This window comes from Elephantulus edwardii, unplaced genomic scaffold (assembly GCF_000299155.1).
Source record: "Elephantulus edwardii isolate Elephantulus edwardi_28Jun2011 unplaced genomic scaffold, EleEdw1.0 scaffold00344, whole genome shotgun sequence".
NCBI lineage: Eukaryota > Metazoa > Chordata > Mammalia > Macroscelidea > Macroscelididae > Elephantulus > Elephantulus edwardii.
The window spans coordinates 1999557-2014876 of NW_006400094.1; the positions used below are offsets into that span (position 1 = coordinate 1999557).

At 43.7% G+C, this 15320-nt stretch overlaps 2 protein-coding genes across 2 annotated transcripts in view; both read right to left on the reverse strand.

Moving 5' to 3' along the window:
• The window catches only part of LOC102873226 (zinc finger protein 14-like), an 11713-nt gene extending 10977 nt beyond the window's left edge, over window positions 1-736 (reverse strand). Inside the window, exons 1-2 of the mRNA XM_006901781.1 lie at window positions 719-736; window positions 266-373 (exon numbers count right to left, since the gene is read on the reverse strand). Of these exons, the coding sequence (XP_006901843.1) occupies window positions 266-373; window positions 719-736 (126 nt within the window). The remainder of the gene's footprint in view (window positions 1-265; window positions 374-718) is intronic.
• Window positions 737-9059: 8323 nt separating this feature from the next.
• LOC102843391 (zinc finger protein 420-like) overlaps window positions 9060-15320 on the reverse strand; it is an 11089-nt gene continuing 4828 nt past the window's right edge. The window contains exons 2-3 of the mRNA XM_006901789.1: window positions 12088-12177; window positions 9060-10649 (exon numbers count right to left, since the gene is read on the reverse strand). Coding sequence (XP_006901851.1) covers window positions 9060-10649; window positions 12088-12177 — 1680 coding nt within the window. The remainder of the gene's footprint in view (window positions 10650-12087; window positions 12178-15320) is intronic.

Consider the following 15320-nt stretch of genomic DNA (forward strand, 5'->3'; position numbering starts at 1 on the left):
TGCTTTCAGAAAACTGCTTCATGCACAGCAGGACATCCTGAAACTTGACCCCTTGGTGGACTGAAACCATCAGAAATGTTACTGTTTTTCGGTTTGTTTTTTTAATGCACGATGTGTTCCCCAGCTCCCCTCTGCAGAGGTCACCCCCAGCGTCTCTGTGACACCCCCATTCTCCAACACACACTCACCATCTCCGGACTGCAGCTCCTGGAGATGGAAAGGGACGAGGGGTGTCACCCCCTCCCCCCAAGAGTCCACTTCCCGCCGATCGGCCGAAGGGGCTGCAAAGCGCGGGCTCGATTTCGGCGGGCAGAAGGACAAAGGCCCCGGAAAGACGGAGATCTAGGCTGTGGTCACCTGCGATTGCAGCAGGCTGCGTGGACCCCAAAAAGGCGATCAGCCAGGAACCCCAATACCTGGACTCCCTTATTTCCCAGGCTCGCAGCTTCCGCTTCCTGTTTGAGCGCCTCGGTGCTGCTTCAAAATCCTTCCGTGTAGAAACAGGTTCTTATTACAAGGTTGCCTTGAGCCTGACTCACAGAGACACTGTGAATAACAGAGCTGATTCCAATCTGTAGAATTGAGGTTTCTATTTTGGAATTAAATACCTAACTTGTTTATATCAGGAAGTCTCCAAAGCACAATTTCAATGGAGTGGAATCTCAGTGAAGTATAGCTAAATATAGCTATTTCAGCCTTTAAAAAAAAAAAAACCAACCCACTTAAATTCAAACATTGTTGCTTATTTTCATTCATTCTCCTCCTCTAGCCTCCCCAGTATTATACTCTTTGTTAAAGATTATTATACAAAAAAACGCCTTAATTCTATGGTCCTTCTAGAGAGTTCTTCCCCTCATGGGTTTTGATGCAGTGTTCATTATCTATCCACTCTTGTCCTATTTTTATGATTATTATTATTAATTTCAGTAAAAATGTACAGAGACTTTGGATATCCATTCATTCATTGTAGCACTTTTCTCCACTTCTTGTCCTAATTTCATGTCAGCTTGCCATGTATGTCCTGGATTAGAATAGTGGTGTTAGGCAGTATTTCTCCTTTTGTAACTGAGATATTTCACTCAGTATAATATTCTCCAGGCTTCCCCATATTGTGTATTGTTTTACAAGTTCATTGCTTTCCAGTTGTGCTTAATTTTTCAGTGTGTGGATATATTATGGGATCTTTTCCCCACCATTTGTGTGTCCGTTTGATGACCCTTTTTTTTGTCCCTTGTTGACCATTTGATGGTCACTTTGGTTATTTCCATGTGTTTGCTATCATGAATAACGCAGCTATAAACATGTGTGTGCATATACCTGTTTGAGTCATGGCTCTGGTTTCTTTAGGGTATATTCCCAGGATTGGAACCCAACTTTTAATTTTTTTTTAATTTTATTATTTTTGTGTGCATGTACCGTCAAATCAGATCTGACTAGTACAGGAGGAGACTGCTCTTCCTTCCCCGGCAGAGCATCTGGTGGATTCGAACCGTGCACCTCTGGGATTGTAGTTGCAGCTTCTTGCCACTAGCCCACCAGAGCTCCCTGGAACCCAACTTTTTGAGAAAGCACCAGATAGTCTTTCTTAGTGGCTGTACCATTTTACTCTCCCATCAGCAGTAAGAGTTATGCTCTTTCCACGACCTCTACAGCATCTGTTTGCAGCTTTATTAAGTTTCGTTGCTGTTGCTGGAGTGAGGTGGTATCTCACAGTTGTTTTCTGCCTCTTTTTCTTTTAATTTTCTTTTATTAATTTTAATGAACATTTACAGAGCCTTTGGATTTCCATTCATTCATTGTTGCACTGCCTTTTTCTTTTTAGTTGATTTTTTAATAAAAATTTACTGAAAAATTTGATTTCTACTCTTTTTTATTATTATTAAATTTTATTAGTTTTAATAAACATTTACAGAGATTTTGGGTTTTCATTCATTCATTGTTGCACTGTAATTTTTTTTTAATTTTTGTGTGAGTGTACCGTCAAATCAGATCTGACTGGTACAGGAGGAGATTGTCCCTCCTTCCCTGGCAGAGCATCTGGTGGATTCGAACCGTGTGTGCCTCTGGGATTGTAGTTGCAGGTCCTTGCCACTAGGCCACCAGAGCTCCCCTTTGATTTCCACTCTTGCACATTGTCCTCCATACCACCCTTCCAGTTTGCTTTTCTCTCATAAGAGTCTTTCATTGTACACAGTCACTTTCTTAAAATTGGTTTTAATATAATCATTTCTGTAAAAATTCCAGTGTTTCATTCCTGTAAAATATGTTCACGCATATATAATGTTCCTATTTCTCCACCCCTTTTTTGTTAATGAAAAAATTATTCTAATGGGGCTAAGTGTGTAAGAGTCAGTGAGCCTGGCTCAGAACAGAGCAGGCTTCAGGGCTGTTGTACACAATATTATCTATGAGTTACAGGTGACTCGATGGCACATATGAAAAACAACAAAATAAAAGTATCTGTTATATCTAAAAGAGATCAATTGATTGATGCTCAGGCCTGATAAAATGACATTACCATTTCTGGCGTTAGCTTTGTAGTATTTCGTCTTCACAGATTAAACTTGGTTTCCCAGAATGTTATTTTGGTAATCAAGTGTCATGGATTGAATGGTATCCATAAAAATACAGAGTAAGTAATGATATACTGGGGAAGCTATGTACTCTAACTGTGGTTTTTAAGGTGCCATTGAATCAACTATGATCCACCATGACCCTGTGTTGTTGTTGTTATGTGTCATCGAGTCAGCTGCGACTCACAGCGACCCTATTTTCAAGAGCCCTAAACCCTGCTCTATCCCTTGCCAATCTTATTGTCCCCGACACACCTATCCCCATTACTCCAGTGACTGAATCAATCCGTCTCATTGAGGGTTTTCCTCTCCTGCCCTGTCCCTCCACCCTCCCAAGCATAACATCCCTCTCCAAAGACTGGTCCCTCCTTGCAACATGTCCAAAGTATGTCAGATGAAGCTACAGAATCCTTGCCTCCAAGGAGCAGCCTGGCTTCACCCTCTCCAGAACGAACTAGTTTGTACTCCTAGCAGTCCATGGTATGTATATTCAAATAGTCTTCTCCAGCACCACTTTCAAAGGTTCAAAGGCATCAGCTCTCCTTCTATCAACCCTAGTTATTGTCCAGCTCTCTGATGTATAGCAGCAAGTAAATGCAAAGACCATGGCCTGTATCAGGCGCACCTTAATCTCTAGAGTGACATCGTTGCTCTTCAGTATTTTGGAGATGTCTCAGACAGCAGATATTCCCAATGGTATTCATGTTTTAATTTCCTGGCTGCTGGTACACAGAATCTTGATTGTAGAGCCAAGCAAACTGAAGCTGGTCAACAATCTCAATCTCTTCACCATCTATCATGATGATGCCAATGGGCCCAGTGGTGAGAATCTTTGTTTTCTTGATGTTGAGCTTCTAACCATGTTGAAGTCTATAGTCCTTGACCTTCTGCAGCAAGTGCTTCAGGTCCTCCTCAGTTTAAGCAAGCACGGTTGTGTCATCTGCATAACGCACATTGTTGATAATTCTCCTCCAATTCTGATGACTCATTCCTCCTCCTAGAGCGCAGCCTCCTGGATTATTTGTTCTGCATATAGATTTAAAAGGTGTGGAGATAGGACCATGCAAGTGTTTCCTTGCTCTGTTCTGACGACTGCTTCTTGATCCAAGTAGAGCTTTCGTATTAGCACAATTAAATGTTCTGGGATTCCCATTCTTCTCAGAGTCAGCCAGTTTGTTGTGATCTACACAGTCAAATGCCTTTGTATAATCAATGAAACACAGATAGACATTCCTCTGGTACTCTGCTTTCAGCCAAGACCCATCGGACGTTAGCTATAATAATCCTATTGCCATGGCCTCTTCTAAATGCAGCCTGCACTTCAGGCAGTTTTTTGTTGATGTGAATGTGAGTGAAATCTGAGCCCTGCCCTCTCCTCAACATCTTAGATATACCTGAATCCACTGTTAGTATAGTCACTTTGTCAGTCTAGCTCGTGAAATGGAACACCTTTTATTCCCCCAACAACCCTGATCCTTGAAAGGGAAGTTTCACCAAAAGAATCACCAGGAGTGGAGTGTTTATTCTGACTCAGGTTCCTGTTTGAGCAAGCCCCCTTTACACACAAAAAGGCCAGAACACAGATTTATCCAAGGAATGTAGGCACACAGATGCTGAAGGAAAGACAGACATCATCTCATGACTTACACAGAAAAAATGCCTTTCTTAGATACATTCCCTTGAATATGGACTTTTTTTATTTTAAATGAGATTTTAATCAAAGTTTATACAGAACTTGGATTTGCATTTATTCATTGCTGCACATTTTCCTCCCTGCCCACCTCTTCGAGTTCGCTTTTGTCGTTGAAATAAAACTCTGTCATTGTTATACCTTCGTTTCCCCACTCCTAGTCCACTTGAGTATGCAGTTCTTAGTATGGACTGTTTGCATGCAGATAATACTTGATCATATATTCCTTTGAAGCAGTTTCATTCCTCATTAGTTTCAATGCAGTGTATATTATTTATCCCCCCTTCTCTTCTTTTTCCCTCTAACCCCCATGTCAGTCCTGTTTTATAACAGGGATATTATGCAGTATTTGTCCTTTTGTGACTGAGATTTTTCACTCAGCATAATATCCTTAAGCGTCACACATGTGGTAGGATCTCTGAAGGCTTGGTGACAACAAGAAGTCTGCTGTCTAGGAAATCGTCCAAGAACACCTGAGACCCTTGAAAATGAGGGACCCTCAGATGGATCTAGGTGGAAAACAGCCCAGGTCTGATCTGTCAATACTCTTCTAAGTCAATTAACCCCAAAAGCTTAAGTACATCATAGTTCTTGCTAACAAGATCTCTTGGAATGCAGGGCACTGCAGACCGCTTAGGCAACTCCCCTGGATCAGACTCACTTAAAAATGTCTTTCTTGAGATGAGAAAGAACACAGATCCTTGAGTAGTTGTTGTCGTCAAGTCATAGAAGACTCAAAGCGACCCTATGAATTAAAGACCCGAACACTTGTAGAACTTCCATTGTTTCTCCAGGTTCACAGGGTTTCTGGAGGCAAGCCATTTCGGAAGTGGATGGCACTCCTGCTTCCAAGCTTGTTTGAATCGGGGAGCTCCACCAAACACTGTCCACCATGGGTAACCATTGTTGTATTTGACACTTTAGTGTCACAGTGTTCAGCTTCACAGCCACCACAAGTTACCTCTGTACAGCAAGTGTCCAAACTAGGGCCATATGCCCAGAAGAACGTTTCCCCAAAAACAATAAAAAACAGGCCTGAGGCCCATTGGTTTAAAGTCACCCACCTTTGGCTTCGGAGCATTTCTTTCTGTTCACTAGGCTAACTGATCTCTCCCTATGCTGTTGTTGTTAAGTGCCATTGAGTCGTAGGTGACTCATAGCAACCTTGGTAGTCAAAGATAATTTATTTCCCTAAGGATGCGTCCTGTTTTTCTTTACCTTGAGAAAAGTGTATGTGACTTTATGTGTGCGATGCCAGCTTCTGTCATAAAATAGAGGACAGGAGAGCTCTATTTTGCCAGTCACCTGAGAGAGCCTTTGGTCCTTCACCTTTTTATGATCTCTCGTGAGTCTCTACCTTGTGCAGCCAGCAATAACAGAACACCCACGAACTTCAAATGTTGTATAATATTTCACGAGTGCCTTGTTTTTCAGTGCTGCATAGTATTCCATTGTGTGGATATACCGCATCTTCTCTGTCCATTCGTTTGTTGATGGGCTCGTAGATGGTTTCCATCTCTTTGTTATTATGAACAGTGCACTAAACTTGGGCATGTGTGAATCTGCTTGGGTGGCATTTCTGATTTCTTTAGCATATATTCCCTGTAATGGATTGGCTAGGTCAAATGGTATTTCCATTTCCAAGTTTGTGAGAAAGCACCATACTGATTTGCATAGTGGTTGCACTGTTATAGACTCCTGCAAACCATGAATAAGCATCCTGGTTTCTCCACAACCTCACTAGCATTTGTTGTTTGATGTTCTGCTCAATATTGCTATTGTTAGTGGGGTGACATGATGTGTCATATTTGATTTGTATCTTAGAGCTAGGGATTTGGAACATTTCTTCATGTGTTTGTTTGATATCTGAAAATCTTCTTTGGTAAAGTGTCTTTGCATATCCTGTGCCCATTTTGTGATTTGGCTGTTTACATGTTTTATCCTCTTTTATCAGTTCTCTGATGAGAACGTAGGCACCTTGTGAAATGGTTTTGAGCCTGGTGCGGATGGTGTAGGACACGGAGAAGCTTTGGTTCTCTTCATAGGGTTGCGATGACTTCTAGCATCTCTGGATGTGAAGAAAGAATTATTGGGTGAATGTCAGTGCTCAAATCAGTGGTAAAGATTGGTCACTTGAATTCCCCCCAGTCGATAATCTGGAACACATTATGGCACAGTTCAACTGTGACAAACATGGCTTCATCAATTTGTAATCTGACTGCTAAATGCAGTATAACTTGGGTATAGTACTTTGTGTTATAGAGTGTTGTGATGTCCAGGACAGAAAGACAGGCAGTCTCCTCCCATGATACTTATTGTCTCTGGAAAATTGCTGGAGGAGGATCACCTAGGAGTAGTCTCCAGTTTGACATGACACATTAACAGTCATCAGTATTTGTACTATGATAATTTTCATATCAACATCAGTATACCGCAACCTCCTCAATCGAAGGTCATCAATTCTTATTGGGTCTTCCCTATTCAGCCATTGGACAATGTTTACATCCATATGAAGCAGGAAATATGGCTTCGGTTAGGAGCACCTGAGCCTTTAAGATGATATGGTTGTTTTTGTCACTTTGAAGAGGTCCGTGTCCTCAAGCTTGACCAATAAAATGCATCTTTTGCATTCTTAAGGTGTTGATTTTAACATTTTATTACCAAGAGTTGATGGGAAATGAAATTTGTGGCAATATATTTTTTCATTGTCATGAGTTTGAAGCTTTTTTTTGGGGGGGCATCTGGGTGAAGCTCAAGGGATCTCTACACTGCTTCTCTCTTTTAGAAATGGTCGCTCAGCAGAGACATAGCTTCCAGCTGCATCATCCACGGAGGGCACCTAGCTGCGTCACAACCAAGTTTGCAAGATCTTGGCCCGTCGCTCATCAGTTCCTGTGAAACAAACCAGTGTATCTACGGCCATGTGAGTCAAGCACTGAGACTTTTATTTTTTATTTCCTCAGGATTAGGTCAAGGTGTTGTCAAGTATTTTCAGAGTGCTTCATGATCAAAGTGTTACGTGCTAAAAGGACACAGAATCCTGTTGACTTAGACAAACAGCTGATTAACTCATATGACATTCAGACCATACTTGACTGTTCAGAGTTGACTAATGAGTTAAAGATAAAGCACATGATTTACAAGCTTGGAAAGCTCTTGGAGGGTCACGATAAGTAAAAATCAATCCAACACTAGTGTGTATGGTATAAAACAGGGAAGATTAAAATAGCGCACACACAGAGAGAGAAAAGCCACATAGAAAGAGACCTGCTTCTCATCTGAGGACTGGATGAGCTGTAATAAGCAATACATATAGTGGGAGTTCTGGTGGCCAAATGGGGAAGAAGCTGCACTGCAATCCCAAAGGCACACGGTTCAAATCCACCATCTGCTCCATAGGAGAAGGATGGGCAATCTCCTCCTGTTTACTGCTCCTGAAAATTGGCCGAAGGTTCAGGTATGGGTCAGTTCCAACTCAGGAGGGGGTCATAGGGGAGCTATTCCTTGCCGAATGACAATTAATAAACAGAAAACGCGGATTGTGGCAGAAAAAGAACTATTTTGTTAATAGAACAGCATGAATACTGACATAGGCGAGCCATGTAGTGTCAAACTGCTCTGTTATAGTGTTATTGATTGCCTTCAGGCCAAGCCAGACCCTATAAACAAAAGGACTAATGCCTCTCTATAGCTATGGACATTTATCAAAGTTCATTGAGTTTCTGGAGGCATATTGTTTAGATATTTATTTTTACAGAGAGTAGTATTCACTTTAAAAAACACAAACAGAATGAAATGCACAAAATGGGAACCTAACACACTTCATAGTATATAAAATAACATCAGTAAAAGAAAATATTACATATACATCTAATAATCGCTATAAAACCTAAAGGCAAAATTTAGCTTGGAGACAGAGTAAGAAAAACGCATTTAAAAAAAAAAACAACAACAACAAAACCCCACATACCTAAAAACCAAACAAACAAATAGCAAAGAGTTGGACACAACCTAAGTGCCCATTAACAAACGAATGGATGGAGAAACTGTAGTATATTCACACAATGGAATACTACACTGCACTGAAAAAACAAGGAACAAAGGCAATATTATTAAAATTGGATGACCCTGGAGGACATTATGCTGAGTGAAGTATCTCTGTCATGAAAGGACAAATACTGGATAGTGCCACTGTTGTAAAACGTGACTGACACTGGGGTTGAGGGAAGATTGAGAAAGACTGGATAAATTATGTATACTGCATTGAAACAAATGAGGGAGAGAACTATTTAAAAGGGATATATGTTTCGGTATTATTGTCATGACAGGAGTCCAGAACGAAGGCTGCATAGTAGAGTGGACTTGAGAGGAGGGATTGTAAAACAATGAAAGAATTTTCCTTTAAGTTTTCAAAGAGAAGAAGAACTCAGGTGGGGAGAGGTGGGCAGTGTGAAAAGTGTTACAATGAAAGAATGGATGGAAATCCAAAGTCTCTGAAAAACTTTCATGAAAATTAATAATTGTAAAAAAACCCTTAAAACAACAACAAAACAAACAGTGGATTCTAACAGTGATCAGCAAAGTGTGATTTCTCCTACAGACTCAAAAGAAGCTCAGTGCCCCTTCCTTGGACCAGTTGTGACTTCCAGTGGCTTCTAGGCTCCCCATGTTAAAAGCCTGCTTTTTGCCTCCCAGTCTCTGGGGTGTATCCTGGCTGTAGAATAGTGCCCACTGATCCCCTCCTGAGCCTGGGCCATCCCCCGTGGTTACATGAACAGTGAACAAGTGGATTTGGCTCAACCTTGGCAGGGTTTGCTGGCCTTGGCCATCTCCCCATGGTGTGTCTTTGCATGTGCAGCAAGGTGCGAGGTGCACCGGAAGGTTTTTCCACAGTGTGGACAGGAGTAGGGCCTCTCCCCACTGTGGATCCTCCTGTGCGTGTGGAGGCTGGACGCCTGCCGGAAGCCCTTCCCACACTCCTCGCAGGCATAGGGTCGCTCTCCACTGTGGATCCTGGCATGCTTGGTGAGGTCCGAGGCACAGCGGAAGGCTTTCCCACACTGTGGACACGGGTAGGGTCTCTCCCCGCTGTGGGTCCTCCTGTGTTCTGCGAGGCAGAAGGGCCGCGTGAAGGTTTTCCCACACTTCTGGCACGCATAGGGTCTCTCTCCACTGTGGGTTCTCTGGTGGGCTGTCAGGTGGGAGGAACGGCTGAAGGCTTTCCCACACTGCTGGCAGGCGAATGGCCTCTCTCCGCTGTGCGTCTTTCTGTGCGTGGTGAGATTTGAGGTGTGCCTGAACACCTTCCCACACTCCTGACATGTGTATGGCATCTCTCCACTGTGCGTCCTCACGTGCTTCGTCAGTGCGGAGTAATCCAGGAAGCTTTTCCCACACTCCTTGCACACGTAAGGCCTCTCCCCGCTGTGGATTCTCCGGTGGGTGGTCAGGTGCGAGGAGCAGCGGAAGGTCTTCCCACACTCCTGACACGTGTAAGGCTTCTCTCCGCTATGGATACGCCGGTGGGTGATGAGGTCTGAGATCTGACGGAATACCTTGCCACAGTCTGGACACCCGTAGGGCGTCTCTCCACTGTGGATGCGGACATGGTTGGTGAGGAAGGAGGAACACCTGAAGGCTTTGCCGCATTCCTTGCACGTGTAGGGCTTCTCCCCCGTGTGTGTCCTCCGGTGGGTGGTGAGGGCCGAGGGCTGGCTGAAGGCCTTCCCGCACTCAGCACACCTGTAGGGCTTCTCCCCGGTGTGTGTGCGCACGTGGGTGGTAAGGGAGAAGGACCGGCTGAAGGCCTTCCCGCACTGCTCACAGACGTAAGGCTTTTCTCCTGTGTGGATCCGGACATGCTGTGTGAGGGAGAAGGAGTCTGTGAACGCTCTCCCGCACTCCTGACACTCATAGCTCTTCTGTCTCTTACGGCATTTCTTACCCAGAACACGGGTGGAAGAAGGCTGTTTAGAAGTCTTACACTGTGCTTGACATTCACACCGATGGCTCCTCACGTGCGCAGAGAAGGAGGCCAGGCTGCAGAAACTGGCCTCACACTCACTGCACGCATAGCGTTTCCCACTGGAGAGGGTTGGCACAGGCGTCTTGAGGGTTGTGGGGTCAGCAAGGTTCTTTCCACACATCTGACACGCTGCAGGTTTCTTGGCGACAGAAACCCTTGCAGGGGATGATAGGCAGTCATCTGGACCATGGCACTTTTGTCCACCTTCTTTACGCAGGCACGGATCCGATCTAGCATGTGCCCTTCTCTGTTCATCGCTCTCTTCATACCCTTCTGAGCTGTCCTCTAGCATGGAGCTCCAGGCTTTATTCCTCATCAACCACAGCACCATGTCTTCCACGGAGAGCTTTGCATCAGCCTCCTGGGTTGGAGACACTGATCAGGTCATTCAAGTTCACCATATGGGGGGGAAAAAAATAAAAAGAAGTCATTAGGAGGAGCGAAGAGAAAGGGTGTTGTCAACCAAGAAAGACTTGGCTCCATTTGATTGCGTCAACACTTTGAAATAGCTGAAAGGTAGTTTGTTACAGACTCCTTTAGGATGAAGACGCTTTAAAGCAATGCCAGAAAGAAATCGAATCTGCTGTGGTTCTTGGTATGTGCTATGGAAGTGGAAACAAACTCAAAGTTTTAAAATTGCATAGGAGGAGAACTCCAGCTTTCTCCTGCAGAACAGCCTGTGGATTCAACTCCCTTGACTCTGGGTTGGCAGCACAAGTCTGTAACACGAGAGCTCTCCTATTTTAAGAATATAAAGCCAATTAAAAAAAACATTGTGGACACAATACACATGTACCATTAAAAGCTTTTCCACAGTCACCTTTGTCTGAAGGTTGCTAAGGTCAGGCAATGAAGTTCACCTAGGTGTGAAGGCTGTTTTCAGGCCAAAAGACTTTTCAAGACAACTAATGGGATTCCCTAAAATAAAAGGATCTCTGGTGACTGAGAGCTTGGCATTAACTGAAAAGTCACACAAGCCTGATGGTTCAAACCTACCAGGAGAAATATCTGCAATCTCCTCTCGTGAGAAGACAGTGTTGCAAATCCACTAGTCAGCTATAAATTGGTTCTAATGGGACATAAGTCAGGGTATTTTATAAAAGCTTTGTTAGCGGTCTTCAACATTTTGCTTTCTTGCTGCTTCCTGACACAGGAGCCCTGGATCAATCTTCTGCCCAGTATTCTCAAGATATTTTATTGAGGTTCTCTGGGAAAACAGGGCACATCTCTGACCTGGGACACATGTCAAAAAAGACATGGTGAAGGAGGACGATGAAGAGTTATGAATGTTTCCCTGATGCCAAGCCAATGGTTTGCTCTTTGGGGTTTCTGATGATGGACTGGGAAGAGGATTTTGGTATCAATAGAACTGTGTCAAACTGGTAAATGGCTGAGTCAAGCTATCTACAGGGTTACACACTACAGATCTCTCGAAGTCCTAACGTGGCCTTGGAATCCAGTACACTCACAGAGCCCTTAATGAACCTCTGGGCTTTCAAAAATCAGAGTCAAGAAACCTGACGTTAATGCACAGACCTTTTCCTTCATGAGGAGCCCAAGGGAAACCTCCTTTGCATTTCATAACATTATTGTCATTTCTCAACCCCCATTTTGGATGGAAGAATGAACCCAAGAGGAACTGTTGAATGGGAAGGAAATACGTTCTATAAACTCTGAGCAAAACAAGCTTGAAAGGTAGTATTTTCTTTTTCTAGATAGAGAATGTAGAGGTGTTAGAGAATTTTACAGATTAAAGGCTTACCTACAGACGCCAGGTTCCTCAATGTTTCCATCATTACCTCCTTGTAGAGTTTTCTCTGCGCGAAGTCCAGCAGAGGCCACTCTTCCTGGCTAAAGACCACGGCCACGTCCTCAATGGCCGGCGAATCCTAAAGCACACAGCATGGGTCAGGCAGGGACCACGGCCTCCATTGAGCATAATGACAGAAGAGCCAGCTTGGGAACTTAAAAAACCAGAGAGCTCTGACGTGTGGGTCGACATTCCACCCACGTCCACAGCAGGGTCCTGGTCCTTCAAGGCCTCTCTGCCCCTTCCCTCCCTGCTGGGATCTTGATTCACAGACGTGACACGCTGTGGAATAACCCCTCCCAGCCTGACTATGACAAAAATGGCAGAAATGAGAAAAATTCTCTCATCACTTCTTCATGCAACCATTCTTTGACTTCCCATATGCCTTATCCTAGCATCATAACATCGAGCACAGAGCAGAAGATACAGGCAGGATGAGAAATGAACAATTTGACCCAGTAATGCCACTGCTGGGAATATACCCCAAAGAGACAATAACTGACACCCAAGCAGATATATGCACACCCATGTTTATTGCAGCTTTGTTCACAATAGCAAAGAGTTGGAAACAATCTAAGTGCCCATCAACAAACGAATGGCTAGAGAAGCTGTGGTATATTCGCACAATGGAATACTATGCTGCATTAAAAAACAAGGAACTCATGCAATATTATTCAAAATGGTTGACTCTGGAGAACATTATGCTGAGTGAAATATCCCAGTCACAAAAGGACAAATATTACATGATGACACTGTTGTAGAATGGGACTAACCTCGGAGTTGGGGAGAGACTGAGTAAGATGGGTTCAATAATGTATACTGCACTGAAACAGAGGAGGGAGAAAACTGTTTAAAAGAGATATGTGACTGGGTATTTCTGTCATCACAGGAGTCTAGAGCGATGGCTCCATGGTGGAGGGGACCTGGGGGAGGGTTTGTAAAACAATGAAAGAATCTTTTCTTTTACTTTTCCATAATTTTTGACTCATGTACTTATAACTTGTTAGTTAAATTTGTGTCTTCTAGGTTGCAACACCTCCATGATACATATTCAAGGATATGTACGGCTAAGCACAATTAATAACAGTGCATCTAAATTCCAAAATCAATCTCCATAATAGTCTATGTGTTTTCTACTGCCAAAGGGGCCCTTTAGAGTAGTGAGAGAAGATCTTCACCCTGAAACCCACAGCGTCCCTTTTCAGCAGGAAGTAGCTAAGAGAATACGCCGTCCCCTTTTCCTTATGAATCAGGGGGAAGTCTCTCTCAGGGAGGAGTGATAGGGAATGGCAAAGGACACACTGACAAAGGAGATTCATCAGAACTGGCTTTGACAAGCACTGTGGCAATTGGACAATTAAAACAGACATTCGGAGGGCGGGGGAAGAACAACAAACTGGGGAAGAGGGTAGAGAGAATGGTACAGCAATGAAGGAATGAAAACCCAAAATCCCTGTAAATGTTCATGAATACTAATAAAATTTAATAATTTAAAAAAAAAGATACAAGCAGGATGAGAAATGAACAATTTGGAATCATGGAAAAATGATAAATTTTTCTTCCGCCCGTCACCTATGTGAGACGGCCAAGAGTTGGCAGACACTGGCAAACTAAGACCCTAAGCGGGTCGTATCATCTTGAATGCAAGGCAATCAGGAGGTGACTGGTCTATCTGCAGACAAAAAAAAATATTCTGGAGAAGTGGGCATTGCTGCATGGAAGTAAGTATTCCTTGCAGGCAATGATGGCAAATCTTCATGTCACATCCTTTGAAGATAGAAGAGGCTATTCTTTGGAGAGGGACATCATGCTAGGAAAAGGGGAGGGACAGCAAAGCCGAAGAATTCTCTCTCCCAGGTGGATGGACACTGGCTGCAGCCAAGGGGCTCGAGCGTGTCAGAGATGGTTAGGACAGCACAGGACAGAGCTCGTGTCTGCTGTTCCCCTCCATGCTTCTGGGGTCCTGACATTCCCTCACCTTCAACCACTGGCAAGATGGACAGATTTCTGATTTTTCTTTTCCTTTTGAGATTTTAATGAAAGTTTATAAGGAACTTGGGTTTCCAGCCATTCATTGCTGCACATTTTCCTCCCTGACCTCATTCCCCCCCCACTCCAGAGTGCTTTTTTCTTTGCAGAAAAAAAAAGTTATCTCATTTTATACAGTCGTCCCCTGCCACCCAGACCACTTTATTATGCAGCTCTTATTCTGGACTCTTGTCATGCCAATAACACCTGATCATATATTTCTGATTTTTCTTGGCTTCACCTGACACTACACACAAAGGCTCATTTTTGGTTTGGGCACCAGTAAAGAGTTTGCCCGGCTCCCTATACACAATCTCTACATCCAGGAAGTAGGGTGTGTTCCCTTTACACCAACAACGCCTCCCAATTCCCCCCCCCCCCACCGGTGTGTCAGACATTCATCCTCCAAATAAACTAGAGCACCCTCACAAAGCAGCACACCCCTTGAAGAGGGCTCCAGAGCTGTGGATAGCCATCAGACAGTGATGGTCAGGTCATTCTTAGCCATATCTGACTGGGTGCCTGCCCACACCCGACTCCCTAGCCTGGACAGGCGGCAGCCCCTAGCCAAGTGGACCTTCTTGGAAGCTCTTCTGAGCCCAGCAGGAACTCTATGCCTGCCATCTTTCTCAAACCCGTATAGGATGTAGAACTGGCATGATGCCTTCTGTGACATGACAGCTCTTCTCAAGGCCATCGGGTTCCCAGGGGTCTGTCCGCAAGGCCCGAAGTCTCCATCTCCCTTTCTAAATATTCATGAAGTTTGTTGGTACAAACTTAAGTTTTTCTTTTTCATCGTGATTGTACCAACATTTACAGAAAAGTTGAATTTTCCACTCATTTACCGTGGCACATTTAGCCTCCCTCTGCAAGTTTAATGTCTTTTTAAAAAATATTCCTTCGTGTGTATGTTGTTGTTGTTGTTGTTATGTGCCTTCGAGTTGCTTGCAACTCATAGAGACCCTATGTACAAGAGCTCTAAATGCTGTTCTATCCTGTGCCAACCTAGCCATCTCAAACGCACTTATTCCCACCGCTTCAGTCACAGATTCTGTCCATCTCATCAAAGGTCTATATAATTGTTTCCATTCATTCACTGTTGCACATTTCTCCCCTCCTAAGCCTCCCCCCCAGAACACTATCCTCTTGGAAAAGTAAAAGAAAAATTCTTTCATTGTTTTACAAACCCTCCCC